The sequence below is a fragment of the Pteronotus mesoamericanus genome, unplaced genomic scaffold, assembly GCF_021234165.1.
Source record: "Pteronotus mesoamericanus isolate MK-2021 breed Mesoamerican mustached bat unplaced genomic scaffold, CSHL_Meso_final scaffold_167, whole genome shotgun sequence".
Taxonomy (NCBI): domain Eukaryota; kingdom Metazoa; phylum Chordata; class Mammalia; order Chiroptera; family Mormoopidae; genus Pteronotus; species Pteronotus mesoamericanus.
This window is the reverse complement of record NW_026555308.1, coordinates 6,956,086-6,975,627: the sequence shown is the minus strand read 5'-3', so window position 1 is coordinate 6,975,627 and position 19,542 is coordinate 6,956,086. Positions and strand designations below refer to the sequence as shown.

Below are 19,542 nucleotides of genomic sequence, written 5' to 3'. Positions count from 1 at the left end.
GGTCCCCTGATCCCAAGCAAAGGGCAAGTGGAATCAGGTTGAGACCATTTGCCCAACTTGACGGAGCAGCTCTCCGAAACATCCTGCCACACATTCCAAGCAAGCAGCATGAAAACACAACCAAATGGACTTCCAGCCCAGAGCAATTAATGTTCTTCTCTGGCTGCTACCAAGAGGCAGCAACCGACTCCAGAAAACTGTCTTGGATCATATTAGGTCATATAAGGTTATGTTTGCTTCATTTTAAAAATGATAACATCTGAAGCACATCATGCTGTGAGCCCTTGATTTTATTAGAACCGATCCGAACAGTCAAGAAGCCGGGCTTGCAGACGTGATGGTCATGTTACTGGTTCCACAAAGATCTTCCACAGCTCCTGCAGCAAAAAGAGAAAGGAGAGATGCCGCAGATGCACAAATGAGTGTTCACAATTTCATAAAGGGATGTAATTAGCAAAGAACAGACATGCAAGCCAGGGGCAGCACGCAAACTACTGCAGGAGTGGGGCACTCTGGGCTGCTCCTTCTGCTTCACTGTGGAGGAGCAGCTGGATGGGTAAGCCCCGGCATGAATCCAGGAGGCGTCAGGATGCCACACGATCAAAATAGACCAGGGAATGGCGGCAAGTCGCCACAATTTCTCCATTTAGGTAAGTCTTTCGTGCCATGTACCATGGTTGCCGAGTTTAGAAGCAGTTTTTTTTCTTGGCCGCAGGTGAGAAGGTACAATCACACACCAGGTTCCTGGTGCACACCTCACATCTTCTGTGGGCTGTCTACTGGGAGGCTGACAAGCAGCAAGGCTCATGGGCAGGGAGGCTGGCCAGAGGCAGCGCAACAGTAAATGGAAGGAGCGAGTTGGACAGGGAAGAAGACTGATAGGACTCATTTGAAATAAGGTGTTGGAGAAAAGCTCTATGGATCGTCTGGACTGCCAGAAAGATGAACAAGTGGGTCCTAGAGTAGATTAAAACTGACACATCACTGGAGGCAAAAATGACACAACTGTGCTGTCCTACTTTGGGCACATCTTGACGGGCAAGGTTCTTTAGAAAAGACAGTAATCCTGAGAAAAGCAGAAGGCAGCAGGAAAAGAGAGGCCAAATATGAGATGGACTGACTCCATAAAAGAAGCCATAGGAATGAGGAGGGCTGAGCAAGGCTGGTGAGGACAGGACACTGAGGACATCAGCACTCACAGGGTCACCAGGAGTCAGAGCCCACTCAACAGCACGTGAACAAACACGCCTCGTTGCAAACAGCAAGCACAGAAATGCAGTGCTGTGCTTGCTTTGGGACAGGACAGGAGTGTGAGACCAGGCCCAGGTCTCCATAGATCCAGAGAAAGGGAGAGCACAGCCAAAAGGTAAAGACTGTAAGACATGAATTCTGGGGCTTTGGACTTCTGTATCCAGCTCCTGGGAATGTTACTGAATTTTCAAGTGTAATTTTGACTTTGCAAATTTTCTCTAAGTGCTGGGTTTAAAAACAGCACTTGGAAGTCGTGGCTCTGCTGTGCCCTGGCTGAGTGACTTGCTGTGGCATTAACTGAGATAGTGATGAAAAGAGCTCAGCACGGCACCTAGCACAGGTATTGTTATTAGGATGATAGCTTAAGAGGCCTAATATGATGGGATCCTAATGTGCAGGGTCAGAAGGGTCACTGGTCATCAGACAAGTCTGCCTAGTCTGAAAGGCCAGCACATTTCCTCTGTGAAAATGTGACCATCAGCACCGCAAGTCTCTGAATTAAGATCTTCAACCTAACCAAGTGCCCCACTGACTTCCTGCTCCCCCAACCACCCTTGGTCCTGCTTCCTCTGGAGTCTCAAGTGCCCACAGGAAAAGAACGTGCTTCTGCTGGCAGGCCCACCCCCGGACACGGTGACTGTTAAAAGCAAGGTGAGATCCCACCACACGCTTCACTAAAGAGAGCACTTTGGCCAACTCCACAGGGTCATGCCAGAGCAAAAGTGGCCCTGAGGCAGGTGGCTGCACCTACCAGCTGCCGGATGCGCTCATACACGAGGTACTGCGGGAAGGAGGCTTCCACTGGCTCCACCGTAAAGCGTAGCTGGCTGTCCTCGAGCTTCTCCAGCTGGTGCAGGGAGGAGCGGAAGTGGTCATAGGCTTCACACGTGACATCCAGGTGACTCAGCGTGAAGTTCAGCCTGCAAACAAGCGGCCAGCACACTCTGTCCATCACCACAGGTAAGGTCTGGTTGTTCCCTCACAGCTCACCTTCCTGCTGCCTCCGAACTCACTCATGCCGCAGAGTTTTCACTGAGTGCTTACTGTGTGCTGAGCATCTATGCACACTGCCTCCCTGAGTCTGTAGGAAGGCCTGGGAGGTGGACATGGCTACCACCTCCATTTCACAGAGGTGTAAACTGAGCCTCGGAGAGGTGAAGTCATGTGCCCAAGGCAACACCACTGCCCCGAGGAGCTACAAACTGGTGCGAAGAGGTGGATATAGACCAACACCTGAGGCTCCACGTGCACGTCTGCTCGCCCCCTCACCTGCACCTAGCACAGATCTGGGCGTGGCTTGTTCATGACTCTTTATATAATGAATTGACAGTGGGCAGTGGTAGAGGGAGGTGCAGAGGCCTATGAGAACCTGGTGGGCAGAGAGAACACTGCTGGGGAGCTGACGGGCTGGGGGAGATTTCAGAGGGGCAACTTCAGAACTGAGTCCTCGCGGAACATCTCCAGCTGCGCCACTCGCACTTTCCTGCACCGCAGTGCACAACATGGTTAATGTGAAATTCCAACTCTTTGCCTCTTTCCCTTTCCAAAATCTTTTATTATGAAAAACTTCAAGATATAAAAAGAGTGAGAACAGTATAATGAACTGCCTAGCTTCAGCTACTGTCAACTCATGGCCATTGTCACCTCTGTCCTCCTTCCACCACTAGATTAAAAAGCAAATGCCAGACATCACAGTATTTCTTCCATACATAGGTCGATGTGTATCTTGAAAAGATACAGGCTCTTTTCCCCGAAAACATATTCAATGATAATTCTTTACCATTAATTATCTAGTCAGTATTCAACTTTTCCTGACTGTCTCGATTTTTCCCTTTATGGTCTATAAAATTAGAATTAAGGTGAGGTTCATTGATCATGTGTTGCCATTGGTCATGTGGGCTTTGACGTAAATCCTAGACATTATTGGTATAAACAACAAATATGTCTGTGTGGATGGCTTTGTACAGAGCTGCGATAACTTCCACAGGCTGAAATTCTAGATGCTAAATTGCTGGGGCAATAATTATGTTCGGTTTTATGGCTTTTGATACATATTCCAAACAGCCTTCAGAAAAGCAGTGGATTATTCTAAGAATCAGAGAAAATTGTGTACAGAGTGTCTAGCACTGCATCTATCACAAGGTGAACACTCCATCAGCCGGAGCCCAAACGTCTTAGGATATTCAAGTGGAAACGTCCTGGAAGGGCTGCGTCTGCAGCAGGCAGAGGATAGAGACCTGGGGAACCTGAGGAGACAGAGGGCATCCCAGAGGAAATGTTCAGAAAGAGGAAAGGCCCTTGACAGAGTATGGTGGTCATGCAGCTTGGCCCTGGCATGTGGCCTGCATTCAAGTCCTCGACTACTTACTGACTAGCTGTGGGCCAGAAGGTTCCCTGATGTCACCTGAACTCCTCTGCATTTGAAAAAAGGTTAACGGCAGTGCTTACACACAGGTAGGGTTGGTATGTGGATGAAATGATATGTGAAGGACACACAACAGGTGCTGACTAACTGACTGACAATGAGGACATTGATGAGAACACGTTTTAGGTGACAGTCTGGCTCTCGGGAACACTAGCATGGCCCCCTGGTGTGGAGCTCACCTCTTTTCCACAGAGAGAATAGCTATGCAGGCGTTTTTTAACTTGTGAGCGAGCCAGGAGAGTGTTTTAAACAGAGCATCAGTTAAGTCGTCATCGTAAAACACTGTGGGGAAGAAAAGAGGCATTACAGGAAAACATACAAATAGCAGAGAAATCTATTCTTCAGAGAACCCTTCGGACACTTGGAACTGAATCCTTACAAACATGGTGGTAACAGTTTTCAGAATTAACACTGCACGTGGTTGCAGCAGATGTCCTGGAAAGATGCTTCTGACGTGCAGAGAATTCGGGAGGGGCAGCGATGTTGCACTTGGCTACATGTGACGATGACACTGGCTGTGTGGAGACAGTGTTCTTACCTTCAGCTGCGAGCAGTATGGTGGTGTGGCTGTACAGGTCAGAGATGTCCTCTTCTGACCAGCTGAAGGGGACTTCAGGATCTGTGAAGACAGAAAGATGGATGTTCTATGCTCTCTCCTTTCTCTGTGGGCCACCAATTCTCACTGGGAGACTGACTATAAGAGGCTTCGGGAGAAGAAATGGGGCTGGGGGCTGCTCAGTGTGGTGGGCACTGCCAGGCAGCCCCGAATCCCAGGGCCCCAGCTTCAGGGACAGGGCTGCTCAGGCAGAGACCCACAGTGAGAGGGGTGCCCTTTCAGCTAGGGGATGGCCGCGGTCAGTTAGGGGCTGACAGATTTTGGTCTTGTCCTCTGCCTTGCCAGAAGCCTGTGCAGAACAGGATCTGTACCTGTGTCCATGGCTCCTGACCCCTGATCTCTCTGGGTTTTAGGTTCCACATTACAATGGCGTACAAGTGTGAAACAGTTTGTGAAAGGAATTTAGAAATCTCTCGCCAAGGGCCCTGAAGCCATGTGGCTGACTCCCTGCTATGGACGGAGGGCAGGCTGTCAAGGGGAGGCAGCTGCCTGGCACCACTGTTTGCAAAGTGGTCCAAGCCCTGGTGTCTTAGACTGGAGCTCACACCCTGACCCTGCCAAGTACCAGCTGTGTGACGCTGGGTAGGCATTTATCCTGAGCATCAGTCTTCACTCATTATTCAAAGATTACCATGGCTATTGTACAGTGACACTGCGAGGTCTGAATAACATGAATGCAAGGTGCCCAGCATGCAGCAGTTGCCCAAGAACAACACCTGTTCCTTTCAGCCAATGGAGAGAACCTGCTAAGAGCCGTGGACTGTGGCAGTAGCCGGGACTCTGCTGTCAGTCAAGGCCACAGGGCCAACGGCCTTAAGATATTACTAGGAACCACTGAATCAAATGGGATGTGAGAGGAAGACACGCACCTGTGCAGAGGTTGTCTTTCAGCCAGTCCAGTTCTCTGACCTTAACTACACTGCCTGTAAAAATATAAACAAACAACTTCCCAAACTTCACAATTAGGAAAAAGAGAAACTTTACACTGTAGATCAAAGTCCATCCATCCTCTGACCCTTCTGTTACCTCCCTCCCTCCTTCCTGCCCATCCATTTTCCCACACTTCACACTCATCCATATACATCCTGTCTGTCTTCTGTCCAACCAATCATCCATCCACCCAGCATTTTTTGCATGCTAAGTATTAGGTCCAATGCCAGACATAAGGAACACAAAGATTTATGAGACATGTGCCTGTCCTTGGGGACTGCAGCTGAGGGGAGACTGGCTAGTTAGCAGACACAGGCAAGGCAATGTGGTTATGGCAACGTTAAAGGGATGGGCCAGGTGCACGGGAGAGGAGCTCATGTTAGACAGGGGTGTTAGAAAAGGCTCAGAGAAGGCAGTTCACACCTGCTTCTTCCTTCCTGTCCTTTCTGACTGAATCCTATGCACTGGGCATTCAACAAACAGCACAGGAATGGGGATCATGGACAGGGCCCCTGCCTTCATGAGGCATGTGGTCTAAGGGGATGGCAGACACCAATCAACCAGTCACATAAACAAATGTCAAATGCGATGGTTCAAGGTATCATGAGTCTGTTAGAAGGCTGTGACCACATCTGGAGTTTCAGAGACCTGAGCGTAGTTAGGAACCAACAAGAAGAAGAGGGAGGTAAGACCATTCCAGGCAGAGGGAACAGCAAGTGCTGCAGTGGAGGAACCACTCGTGGGAGGGGCTACAGACAGGCAGGGCCAGACCCTGCAGGATCTCAGACAAGGAATTCAGTCTGTGCTGAGAGCAATGGGAAGTCTCTAAAAAATGTGGTAGCTGGAATGACCTGATCTGAATCTGGAAAAGTGCCCAGGCTGCTCAGAGGAGAAAGGTCTCGAGAGGTAGTCCAGTGGGGAGCTGGCTGCCAGCATACTATCACATAAGCTTATTCCCCCAGATAGTGCAGAACCTGAAGATCAAGCAAATGGTGGGGCAGGGGAGCTGTTCTAGACAGAGGGAAGAGCAGGTGAAATGAGTCCTTGGCTCACTGGGTGCAGGGCTGGAGCAGGACCGTCAGAGAGGAGGCAGGAAAAGCAGGGAGGGGCCGGACCAGGAGGTTTGGGAGCCAGAGGAAGGGCTCAGACTTTACCCCTTGAAAGGGTCAGGCTTGTATCTAGAAAGGTCACTTTGGATGCTACGTGGAGGGCAGCATGGTCAGACAGGGAGCTGGGTAATTATGTAGGGGGCCACTGTGATGTCCAGGAGGGAGAGGGCTGAAGTGGCATGTGGCCATGGGTGTGGGAAGATGAGATGATGCAAGGACAGAATGATGTAGGATCTGAAGCTACAAAAAGTTTCGACTATGTCCGCTCCCTGCATTCACCTTGGTGTAGAGGGAAGCAGGTGGAACCCCATCTCCCAGGGTCATGATCCTGGGTGTATGTCCCACTTGCCAAAGAGAGACACCTCCCTCCCAGGCGGAAGACCCTCTGGGCCTCACCTCCAGAGGTAGTCAGGTGGCTGTTGAGGGCAATGTTTCGCTGGCACATGGCCAAGAGATCTGCACCGACATCTGGAATGACAGAAGGGTGTGACATATAGCGTCAGCCATTACGACACTTTTATCTCTGAAGTTTTGCCTGGAGAGAGCCCGTATCAACAGCATGACTACAGAAATGTGCAAAAACATGTCCAACTAAAGGCTCTTTTAAGTGAACTTTTCTTTAAATAAGAGATGATCATCCTGGTGGAGACACTTCTGGGCACGCCAGAGGGAAGGGTGAGAGCTCCCCTTCTCTACATTTTGTGAGGTTATGAAACCAGCATAGCACTTCTCCCAATCCATGAGTGTTTCTAACAACTCCATGACATGGTATCATGGTTCTCATCTCACAGAGAAAGAGACTCGAGCAAAGTCATGTAACTATAAAGAGCAAGAACTGGGATCTCAACCCAGGTACTTCTGATTCCAAATGTAGGCCTGCTCTTCGACACCACAGAAAACTGACCAGAATTAGAAGGGTGTTTGGATGTGATTAATGGATATGCAGAGCAGACTGAAACAGGCTGGCGGCACACTCTCCTGTGCATGATTCACTGTCACTGCCATCTGCATCTTCCCCCAGCCACCTGCTACTCTGACCAGGTGGGCAGAACTATCATTTCAGCAGATCTGAGTTGCAGTGCAGTGAATCCTTACTGTAGGGGGCAAGGGGAGGTAGACGGGACACTGCTTTGCCAAAAACTTAATTTTCAATGAAGAGAAGTTATGCGTGGAAGCTACAGAAAAGTGCTGCTAATGACACCTGCCTGTCCACTGTGGCTACGATGTCCCCATCCCACCTGCTGTCTCCATCCTAGGGACCATGCAGAGCCTCTATGATAGTTTTGTCAAAACAGATCTTGTGTGGGATTCTAACATATATACCAGTTAAGAGAGTGGCAGCTCTGGCTGAGTGGGGGTGGGAGCCCTGGGCCTGTTCCCCCATTCCTTATTGCATGTGAACTTGGCCAGCCAACTGACCTTAGCCTCAGTCTATCCATTTGGTAACATGCTCCCTGGCAACTGCCCAGAGACACTGTGAAATTACAAGCCGGTACTGATGTACATGAAAGGTTTTACTAGCTGTAACGTGCCATCCAAGTGTATGCGCTCTTCTGCACATTGGTAAATTGCTCTCAAGGATAAGACAACTTGATTACATCCTGCTATCAGGCACTAGGCACAGAACACAGCTCTTGGGTATTGCACTGCGGTTTGACTCTGAGAAGTGCTCACTGGCAATGTACATGAAATTGTCAAGGAGCATCAAATAGGGTGGCTGCCTGCAGACCCCTGACAGTGGTTAAGGCAGGATATCTGAAAAGTATGCCTGAGCACAGGCCATCCCTAGCTTCCTCTTCCCTGTCTCAGGAGTGGCCCAGGAAAATGTGAACTAGGAATCAATGAAATGCAAACTACCTCAGCAGATACCATTTTCAACCAGTAGATACCAAAGATTTAAAACCTAATACTAATACTTCCCTGGTGAGATAATACTGTCATAACTGTTAACACTCTTCCTATAAGGGCACGTTGGCAGGTCGAGTTCAGGTGATAGTACCATGCTCATGTCAATTTGCTGGTTTTCACCAAGTATTGTTATGTAAGATGTTACTACTGAAGGGAGCTGGTGAAGGGTACATGATACTTTCTGTACTATTTTGGCAACTTCTGTGTGAATCTAATGTTATTTCAAAATTAAAAATTAAAAAGGAAATTAGTTGGCAGCATGTATCAAAAACTTAAGGTCACACTCCCAGGAATCTTGTTTAACAATGAACAAAGGTGCTCAGGGCAGTGCAACTGACAAATGCAAATCAAACAAAAACACCATGGGAACAACCAAAATACCCAGCAAAAGAAAAATGGGAAAAAGAAAAGAAACATTTCCCTGGTCATTAAAATACTATTTATAAATAATTTTTAATGACATTAGAAAATACTCTTAAAATGTTTTTCAATATTTTTGGAGGATACAGTACTGAATATACATAGTTTGATGGCAGCTATTGTTTGGGAGTATGTACACACAAAGGAAAAGAAAAAAGGTTAAAAGAAATTATAGTCAAAATATAGATTCTAAAACATATGCTCTCCAAGGACAACAATCTGATTTGTTTTATTCACTCCTGGATCTCCTGCATTTGGAAAAATGTCTGGCACATAGTAGGCATTCAAAAAACTGCATATGCTTTACTGAATCTGGGGATTCTAAAATTATGAGTAATTTTTATTTGTTGTTTTCCACAAGTTTTCCACTAATAGTAAGCAAAGCTTTTATAATTTGGAAAAAAACAACTAGCTTGTTTTTAAGCCTTATAAAAGGCACATTCGTGGTTTTTGAGATGTTTGGTCTTTCATGGGGGTGTGATCAGAGACACCAGCAGAGCTGCCAGCACCTTCTGAAACAAAGTGGGTGCTGCAGCTGGCCACCAAGGACTGGGTGTTGCTGGGTCATTCTGACTTTATTGAGAGAACAATGGAGAATGTAGGGTGGAGGAAACCATGCAACAGGATGAAAATATCATTAGTAGCCCATGTGCGATTTCCATTTCAAACTCACTTTTTACATAATCAGTACACACTTTGGGAAGAGACAACTTCCCCTGAGGCGGAGGTCCTGGGTGTTTGTTACCTGTACAGTACACAGTCTGCGCCACGGTGGCTGCAATGATGCTGGCGAACCCTGTGCCTGCCCCAAGCTCCAGCACAGTGCGACCCTGGAAAAGGTCCCATTGGAACAGGATGTAGTCAGCCAGGAACAGGGCACCCCGCCACACCTGGGGAGAGATGGACAAGGAACAACAGGTGACGTGAGGCTCAGGGGAGACCCTTCAGGGTCATGGAAAGTGGATGGGACCTACCCACCTGCTTGCCAACATCATCCAGGGGCGTGGCCATGGTGTGTTCTGGACAGGATGGAAATCAAAAGAGAAAGGGCCACTGTGAAAATGGGGATGGACATAAACAGATGAGGAGCATGGCAATCTGCAGGCACGGTGGGATGGGCACTGGGGTTGAGTATCTAAGGAGCAGCAGAAACTCAGGATGTGCTACAGGTTGGGAGGGGACATTTCAGCATCACTCACAGACCAGGCACCAGGGCTCACTCTCAGGTAGCTGGATCTCTGTGCCCAGTCTGAAGACCGGGGTCACAATGGCTCAACTTAATCAGACAATGCATATCCACATTCCTCTTTTTATGTTTAACAACTGCGTACTAAAATTGTCACATTTATGTTGTGATCAACTGTATGCTTATAATAATCACAACTTATCTCAAAATATTTCTTTATACTTCGAACCACACGAGAAGTCAACCAATAAGCTGAGTTGTATACCCTTTTCTAGATGAAGAGAGGTATGTAAGAAGTATTTCTCAAGTACAACATATATTAGGAGAACATCTGGTGGTGACAGTTGGGGGAAGGGACTAGAAATATGAGACCAAGGAGAAAAAACAATCATGGCAAACATTTTTGCTGTTAAGTAAGAACTAGCTCTTACATTTTCAAGTGAGATGGTGATAGCTATCAGGCTTAAACACACAACACATGCATAGTAGGGTAGCTTTGCATGCTTATTGGACTTGCAAGAATCAAACCACAAGCTCACAATGAACAGGAGGTGGGACTGAGGGACCTAAGAAGGGGAAGTTGGAGGTAGTGTGGGTGATGCTCCCCTCCAGGAAGGCCTGCCCTAGGAGGTGAGGTGGACAGTCTGCATGTCCCTTGTTTGTTTTTGGTCCCCTCATGCACTCAGGGTATGGGCACCTCTCTGTGGCAAGGGTGCTGCCATGTTTACAGATGAGTGCTATTTGTCCAACTGGGGTCCAGGACTTAAGCTAACTGCTCTGTCTGGTGCTCTCCTGAAGCAGCAGCTGGCTGTCCCCAGGCCAGGTGAGAAACTGGCTGCATGTAGTCCTCCAGGGAACCCAGGCCACTGCTCTGAGGGCTACTCCGGAACAAATCTGACCAGAGATTTCTGTCCTTCAGACAGACTTAGAATCTGATCCCTGAATAAATGGTGATTAATGCATTGCCCTCGATATCTTGGCTGGATTTGACATTGTGGTTTGGAAGGAGCCACTTTCAGTAAAAATATGCCTTCAGGAGGACTTCAGATTGCTGAACCCCCGCGTGTGTCCACTTGGTTTGAAACTGGAGCAGAAGTATGTCCATCGAAACAATGACACTGAATCCCGCACAGGACACTCACTGGATTGACACCTCTCCCTGGGTCAGGCCTGGGGCTCTGGGGATTTTACTTTACCTGATTCTCCCCATGGCCCTGAGTAGTTATCACCACCCCATTTTACAGACAAAGCCAAAGACACTGAGACTGGCTGACGCTTGGCATTATATTTTTAAGAGTTATAGGAAAAGTATACCTTCTCTGAGCCAGGCACTGTGTTAAATGCTTTGTAAGATTTCATTTAACCCTAAAAACAACCTAATGAAAAAGGTTCAAGTGTTAGCTTCAAGATGAGGAAACGAGGCTTGGGAAGTGGAGCGGGCCACTGCAGGGCACAGAGCTAGCAAGCAGCAGACACAGGAGTTCACATCAGGTTGCCTGCTGTTCGCCTGCCTCTCTCCAGAAGGGAGAGTGTTCCTTTTACTGTGGGGAAGGACCTGAATGGGTGCCCAGGGACATGGTTTAAAACAGGGACTCACCCTGCAGGCTGAAGGCTTGTGTGTTGGAGTTGGGGGTAAGTAAAGTGGTCTCGGGGGTCCTCACTTTTATAGCCCTGCTCCAGACCCTCCGTGGCAGCTGCCCAACTCCTGTCCCAACCAGTTTGTTGAGCCTTTCAGCCCCTACATGCTCCCTTCCCATGGGCATCCTACTATCTTCCACGTTCTCTCTCAACTCTGCCTGGCCCAGTGTCCTCAGCGTATTCTGCTCCCCAACCCCAGGGGCATCCTACCACCAGAATCTCAGTCAAACACGGTCATTTTCTCCAAGGAGTTTTATGGACGTTAAGTTTTGTCTCCCAGCTATATTCAAGGGGTTGATCGGCTTCTCTTTATAGAGAATGTGGACTGAGCTCAGACAGACCTGCATGGGAACAGGTTTTGCCATATTCTAGCTGGGTGACTTGAGTCACCGAATTCCTCAGAGCCAGAGATACAGTTTGCTCTTTTACAAAATGCAGAAATAACATCACCACCTCATTCATGGGCTTAATGGTCTCCCTAACCCAGGATGGGGTGGGGGCGGCACTCTTGCCCCAGTGGAAAGTCACAGTTTATATTTAAGTAATTCCAGTAGCATCGTAAGGACAGAAAAGTCCAGCCTGATGAACACACCCATGAGAAACTCAACAGTTAGCAAATGGGGCGAGACAAATTGTTTTAGTATCTGATCTGGATCCTGCTCCTATGAAGGTAGTCTCCGGACCTGCAGGAAACTCACTTCCTCAGCCAGTCTCCCTTCTCCCAGCTCAAATCAGTTCCCAGGAATTAAAGCTGACAGTGTCTCACATTTATTGAACACCTACCATGTGCCAGGCACTGAGATAAGAGCTTTCCACATGCCATCTCTTACTTAGTTCCTCATGCCCAGAGATTATACCCATTTTACAAAGAAAATGAACCCTGAGAGGTTGAGGGACTTGCCCAATTCACACAGCCAGTGGATAAGGCATCTGGAATCCAATAGCCTAAGTTCCAGCCCTTCTTCTTCAGAGTTCTCTTTGGGTCTCAGTTCTATAAAATGAGTAAAATTGACAATTTACTTTGAACGTTGCGTCTGTGGCTTCCTAGCAGGCCCGTGAATACATTTTACGGTTTTGATAAATCCTGTGGAAAACACATTCTCCTCCCCCAGGAAAGTTTTTTCTCTTCTTTTTTTAAAATTAGTTTCTCCTGTGGCCCTATAACCTGAAATAAAATGGCTTGGTTCATGGATCATAGGAAAAGGATGGTCAGGAGAGTCACATCTGTTTAGCATCTACCTTATGCCAGGCCCCATAGTAGGCTCTTTCTGGGCATTTTTAATTAAATTACCACCAAAAGCCAAAAAGGCCATTTCACATGTACAAAAAAGGAGCTTCTGGGTGGGCAAGATACTTGCCCAAGGTCACCTGGCTTATAAGGGGCGGAAGTCAGTTCAAAACCCAACTCTGCAGGATACCGGAGTCCAAGACCCTGTCTCCTACGTCACGGCACTATGGCAGCAGATGGAATAATTAAGTTATGGCTTACGCTCAAGCACTTGATTCTGCTTCCACTTTATACGCTCAGGACAGACAGGGACCCACTGACAGTGAGCTGAAAAGGAAAGTGAAATTCCAGGCACAGGGAGAGAGGGCAATGGGCAGGTGGGGAGCAGTCCTTTCCTGTGCGACTTTATTCTTAGCTGGCAGGATGGTAAATTCCCACATTAATCACACGCACACCAGAGGCTAAGCACTCATGAAATAACCAAGCCTGCCTCTCCCCTCTTGCGGGGCGGGGGGTGGGGGAGCGCCCAAGTGAGGACAGAGAGTGAAATGAGCCACCATCAACCTCACTACCCTCGTCCTGAGAACAGAAACTTGCAATGTTCTGATCACATGATGTGGGTAAGAAAATGGGCTGTGGCGCCAGACAGACCTGGGTATGAGCTGTGGCTCGGACAAATTTCTCAGCATCTCTGAGCCTCAGTTCCTGCCTCTGTGAAATGGGAATACCCAGCAGGGGAAAGGCTGTGAGGACCGGGGGTAAACCACGGAACGTGTGGAACAAGGTTCTGACGTGAATTCCATGACTGGTACTTGTTGGTACCAGCAGGACAAGGATCCAAGTGTCCCACGGGAGTGGTCTAGAATACAGCCTGCCTGGTGGCAGCAGGCACTCAATAGCTGTCAGTTCAACAGATGGGCAGATGGAGATCAGAACTGCTATTCTGTCTGTTTTCGAGAATGCCTCAATGCACTCCATGCCGCCAACCCAGGTCAGTGCACAGGTTCTCAAAGAACAGACTCAAATCAGAGCTCCTTTCCCCAAAATGAGCAGTGTTGGGGGTGACAAGACTCCGGGCTGTGGAGACAGATCACATGGATTCAAAACCTTTCTCACTGTCAGGGGCACGGCCTTGGGCTTTTTACCTCCTCATCAGTACTCCCCGGCAGAAGGGGCTGTAAAGAATATGTGAGGTGACGTAGGTAAAATATCAGAGCACAACACGTGTTTAACCAGCACTCTGGATCCTTACTACTCCTGGCATTTCTAGGGATCTGAGATCCTGGTGTCACCAAATCCCTCTGTTCCACCCCTATACCTGGGTAGTGGACGCTCTTGACCCTGCCTGGAGCCTCTTTCCCATCCTACTTCTTCTGCTTCTTTGTCACCTCTCCTTCCCCATCTGGCTTCCTGCTCCCAGATCATGGTCCAACTAACTGGCCTACAACACTCCTCCAGATTAATTCGGGATCTACCTCCCCATCTCTCTGCCATACTCTAGCTCCACAATCTCTCATAGCTCTGTTGCCGGCCAGGCTGGCTGAGAGTTCCTCACTCTCCATCTCTGACCCACACCACCGGCACGGCGTCCTTAGAAGGGGTGATAACTAATGGCCATGATACTCTAGCCTGGGCCTGAACACAGAGCTGACGCTTCAACACACTGTGACCTGATCAACACTGTGATGTTGTCTTAGTGACAGACAAACAGACCTTTATTTACCTATTTTAATGACATCGTGGGTGCTGTTCTCTTGTGCTTCATCTCCCGGGACATCATCTTCTTCCTGTGTTAGAATCATGGGATGTACCTTGTCTCTCAGACGCCATGCAGGCTCAGGGTCAGAGGCAGCTCGCGGTCTTCTTACGACGTCCAAATCCCCATCTTCATCTAGCTGAGCTCCCGCCCCTTCCTGGCCAGTGGCGTCAGTGCTGGCCTGGAGGGAAAAACCCTCACTGCTGCAGCTACTCCCAGCAGGGGACCCGGTGCTGCCCGTCCCAACCGGAGTCTCCTCTGGGGGAACATCTCCGTAATCACCACCCTCAGTCCCCGAGTCTATCTGAGAATCTTGGCTCCACACAAGCTTGAAATGGGACAGAAAAACTGAAAGACAAAACACAAAAGGAGAATATTTCCAGCTGTCTTCTTTTTCTCTTTCTCTCCTTTCAGAAAACTTGATTTTGGAACAGAGTTTTAAAGGACAGGTGGAGACATACTAATGCCAGCAGAGGAGGTCCATTTGATTCAGCCATGACACTGGAGTGACCAAGCAGCCCCAACCACCATTGAGAGCAGCTATCATTTGATGACCATCTACAATGTAGGCACTCAGCCCACTTTATCTCATTTAATCCTCACAGCTGCTATGGAGATAGCAGTAATGGCTCCATCTAAGAGATGTTAGAAGTCTCTAAACTGAGGCTTAGAAGTTAAGTGAGCTGACAAAGCTACACAACTCGGAAGGTGGCTGAGGCTGAGGTAAGACTCAAACCTAGTTTGCTCACCTCCTAAGCTGATGCCCTTCTCATTACACTATTCCACTTCTTAAGGAGTAGAGGGCAAGGATACCAAGTATCCTTCACCATCTGTTGGCCAGGAAAGTTTCAGTAAGAGTATGTGTGCCAGGAGAGGAGGGCTGGAGGTGGGAGGTACAAAGACTGGAGCAGACAGTCCTAGGCTGGAGTCCTCCATCTTCCTAGGCTGTCTGATTTTGGCAAGTCACTAATCTGTTCTAAGCTTCAGTTTCTGGAATTCAGGAACCCAAACTGAGACACGAAGGAAGGGGAGCTATTAGTCACACCAGAATAACAAGCTAATACGTATTGACCGTAGTCAGAGAGGGTGGCCAGGGAGGGCCTGTCTGACATGACATCTCAGGAGCCTGGGCTAGGAAAAAAGATGTTCTGGGCAGTGAACAGCAAAAGCAAAGGCATTGAGGGAAGATGTGTGCAGTGTGTAGGGGGCAAAAAGGAGCAGAATGTGGCCACAGAGCAGTAAGGAAGAGGAGGACAATGGTGGACATACAGGCAGGGGCTGGTTTGAGCTGGGCCTTATAGGCCAAGCTGAGGTGCCTGATTTTATTCTAAAAAAAAAAAGGGGGAAGCCACTGGAGGGTCTAAATCAGGGCAGTGATATAATTTGATTCACGCTTTCAAGAGATCTCCTTGGCTTCTGGGGAGATGAGTCGGGGAGACTATAGGACAAAAGCCAGGGAGCCCTGGCGGGAGGAGCTGGAGGTAGCCAGCATGGGATGAAGGGTGCTGGACTGGAGTAGTGGGGATGGAGGGCTGTGGGCAGAGGGACCCAGGGTCCTGCCTCCTCATCAGACTTCAGGCTCCCTGAGGCAGAGCTACGCCCGCTCACTTTTGCTTTTCTAGCATCAAGTCTCAGGCCTGTCACACAGCAGGGACGCAGTAAAGTACAGTTTACGCAATGAAAGAAAGGCACTTAAGAAGTGGTGTGACGATAAGAGTTAATCCAGTCTTCCCAATCTTTCCCCCCAAAACGAGTATAAGAAAACAAAATGGGATCCACTGGGTGTTGGGTCCCTCCACACACACCAGGGCCTTACCAGGCTGCCCCATGCTGTTCAGCCGCACCATGAGGTGTCTCTGGCTGGGGGTGTAGAGGTGGACGTCTGAGAGCACGGTGTCGCTTTTGAAGGTGACCTCGTCCATGGCGGAGGTGGGAGCCATCTACCATGGCCTGGTCTCCACATTAATCACAGAACAGCAGCACCTGAGAGGTGACAGCAAGTCCCAAAGGAGGCAGTGTGGAGTAAACATACCCAGCCGGGTGATAAATAGCTTTGTATCACCTGGGGCAAGTGCTTTCCTCCTCAATTCTTTTAATTTTTCCTAAAGGAGAAAGTCTCCGAGCCTGGGCAAGGGAAAAGAATCCCGCTAGAATTGTGTTATTTTGTTTGCACTGTGTTCATTTTCAAAGTAGTCTCCTATTCATGACATAAAGTTTTCTTTCTCTCTTAATTTTCTCCAACTTTATTACGAAAAAATTTTTAAAAACACAAAGTTGAGGGTAGAGCATATAAACAACCATATACTCACTGGTTAGATCGATTCAATGACCATCAACATCTCGCCACATGCGCTCGCTCTGAGACTGAGAGTTGGGCTTCAGTTCCGTGGCAGGACTTCAAGACGGCCTTGGTGGCGGGAGAACCACCCCGCCGCCCAACTCCCTCACTGTAACCCGTCCGACCGCCTCTCCTGGGGGCTTACCCGCTACGAGCCGCAACCTGGAGTCCCATTCAACCTTCTCGCAGGAAGGGTCAGACCGCCGCCATGGTAGGAGGTCTGCGCAGGCGTGGCCCCGCCCCCTCAGCTGCGTCGGACCGCCCGACCCCCTGACCACGCCCACCTGTCACGCACCCTAGCGCGCCGGGACCGCCTGTGGACACTTGCAGTTCTAGCTCTGGGCGTGAGGGAGGTGCAGTTCTCACTTGCCCGCGTTAGCTGGGGCGGCACGCCTGGTTGAACCGGGTCTGCGTGTGGGAGGCCGTTAGATAACTCGCCCGACGTCACACAGCTGCCGAGTGGAGAGGATTTGATTCCAGTTTGGGTAATAGGGCTTTAGAGCATGTGCCGTTAACCAGCGTGACAGCTATTTATTATTGTAATCATCTTTGTTCTTAGTTCCCATTATTAATAATAGCTGGTAGTTATTTCATTCATTCGTCTATTCATCAAGTCCCCAGTCCCAGCGAATGAAGAATCTCAGTCTTAATTGGGAGTCTAATAGGAAATGAAATCCGATACAAGTGTTTTACTTAAAGTGAACTTCCAAGCACATAGGGCCACAGATGTAAAATATTTTTATGAGCTCAAGTGCGCACACACAGCACCTCAGTTGGCATTTTTTGGTCTTAATTATTTTTAAATGGATTTCTCTTTAGGGACAAAAGAGAGTCAAGATCAATTTCATAGTTACTGTTGATAAAACAGCCGCGGGGTGGGGGGTCGTTTGATAGGGTGGTGAAACAACATAGTTTTTTGTGTTCTGGGTTTTTTTGTTGTTTGGTTTTTGTTTTTAAAGCAAACATTGTGTTTCCTGAACTCCCATTACACGGAGAGCCAGCTGGCTATCTTGGGAATCTGTTGTAGTCCTGGTCCAGTTGTCCCCAGGAGAAGTTGCTGCTGGGACAGCATAGAAGAAGGTGGCTTTCTGCATTCCTGAGTCACAGTTATTGACAAGCCACTCTGCTGGCCCTTCCACCAGTAAGTTCTTCTTTCATCCACACAACCACCCCTGAGGTTCAGAGGTGAAGTGCCTCTCACTCAAAGTCACCCAGCCTTAGGCAGAGCTGGGATGCAGACTCAGGTGTGGGAACCCTCCCAACGAGCCTGTTGGATGGAGCCGTAAAGTGAAAGGCCCTTTTAGCACTGTAAGCAGGTGTCTTCCTCTGGGAGTCTCCTCCAAGGCTTGGAGATGCAAGGGTTTTGGTGCTAACTCAATATACGCTGGAGTGTACATTACCGTGGCTGCTTGGGCTAATGACATCATGTATGCAACTAAGGGAAGATGGACAAACTGTCAGGCATGTGTGTTAAGAGCCAGCCTGCAGGAAATTGCTATCAGGGGATTATTACTAGCTTGGGTATTCAAATCAACCCCTTTTTCCAAATATTGTATGTTTACCAAAGGCTTGATGTGTTTTCCTACTGAGCCGTAGATTTTGTCCTGGAGAGTTCTTCCCTTAGGACTGCTGAAAGCAGGCAATTATAATCTGTACCCTGCCTCACAGCAGCTTCTAATGGCGGTTGCTACAAATACACAAGGATTGCCTCCTGGGTTCCTAGTTCTGTGTGCACAAGCACTGAATTGACCCAGCTTGGCTGCTGATTAATCATATCCACTCATTTAATATATAATCGTGGAGATCTTTTCACATGCTAGGTACTCGGGCAAGTTACTTCTCTGAAATTTAATTTTCTAATTTTTCAAGTACTACAAATAATACCTACCTTGAAATGGTGTGTGAATGAGTGAGATATGACATGTAGAAAGTTCCAGGCACAACTGATTTGACGATATGTGGTGTATTTTAAAGAACCTATCAATTTCAATAATTTCACCAAGTCATATTGTTAGATTTTTTTTAAAATGCAACTTACAGTGTCATACTACTGTAGAATATCAGTTACATAAGAGAAAAAAACATCAAACACTATGTTTTCTCAGGATATGCATGTTATGTAAGTGCACAGAGAAAAGCCTGGAAAGATGCCTTTAAGCTGACACAGTTTCTTCTTGGGAGGGGGCTGGGATGGGGGTAGGCCCAAGAAGACTTTGTTTTATTTTTAAGGAGATGCATTGTTTTATTTGTATAGTTAGAAATTTATTTAAAAATGAAATTACAAAGGGGCTTTCACTAGTCAAGTATGGGACAATATGAGAATGGAAATTAATAGTGGCGAGAATAATAAAAATTATATATGTAAATGGCACTCAAACAAATGGGCCTTTATCCCTCTGGATTGCTCTAACAAGATATCATAAACTGTGTGGTTTATAAACAATAGAAATTTATTTCTCATAGTCCTAGAGGTTGTAAGTCTGAGGTCAGGGTGCCAATATGCTCAGGTCCTGGTGAGGCACCCTTGGGTTGACACAAATGTTTATAAGAACACTACGACCTTGTACACAAATGTGTAAGGGCACTATAATAGCAAAACAGATGAAACAACCCAAATGCCCATCAACTGAAAAATGGATAACTAGAATGTGGTGATCCATGTAGTAAAATATTTTCCAGCTGTTAAATGGCATAAAGTTCTGATACGTGTTACAATGTGGGTGAACCTTGAAAACAT

General features: G+C 47.9%; 1 protein-coding gene across 2 annotated transcripts; it reads right to left on the bottom strand.

Annotated features, from left to right (window-relative positions):
- Positions 1-280: 280 nt before the first annotated feature.
- Positions 281-17,031, bottom strand: METTL22 (methyltransferase 22, Kin17 lysine). Of its 2 annotated transcripts, none has more exons than XM_054589565.1 (11): positions 16,951-17,031; positions 16,284-16,450; positions 14,435-14,815; positions 9,638-9,678; positions 9,405-9,549; positions 6,728-6,799; positions 5,162-5,215; positions 4,215-4,295; positions 3,856-3,958; positions 2,003-2,171; positions 281-377 (listed from the first exon to the last, which is right to left on the bottom strand). In XM_054589565.1, the coding sequence occupies exons 2-11, from the start codon at positions 16,405-16,407 to the stop codon at positions 342-344; spliced, it is 1,206 nt and encodes a 401-aa protein (XP_054445540.1). In that variant the 5' UTR covers positions 16,408-16,450; positions 16,951-17,031; the 3' UTR covers positions 281-341. The 2 variants fall into 2 exon arrangements, with proteins under 2 accessions (XP_054445540.1, XP_054445541.1); XM_054589566.1 differs by lacking the exon at positions 16,951-17,031 and adding an exon at positions 16,777-16,931.
- Between the last annotated feature and the right edge of the window lie 2,511 nt (positions 17,032-19,542).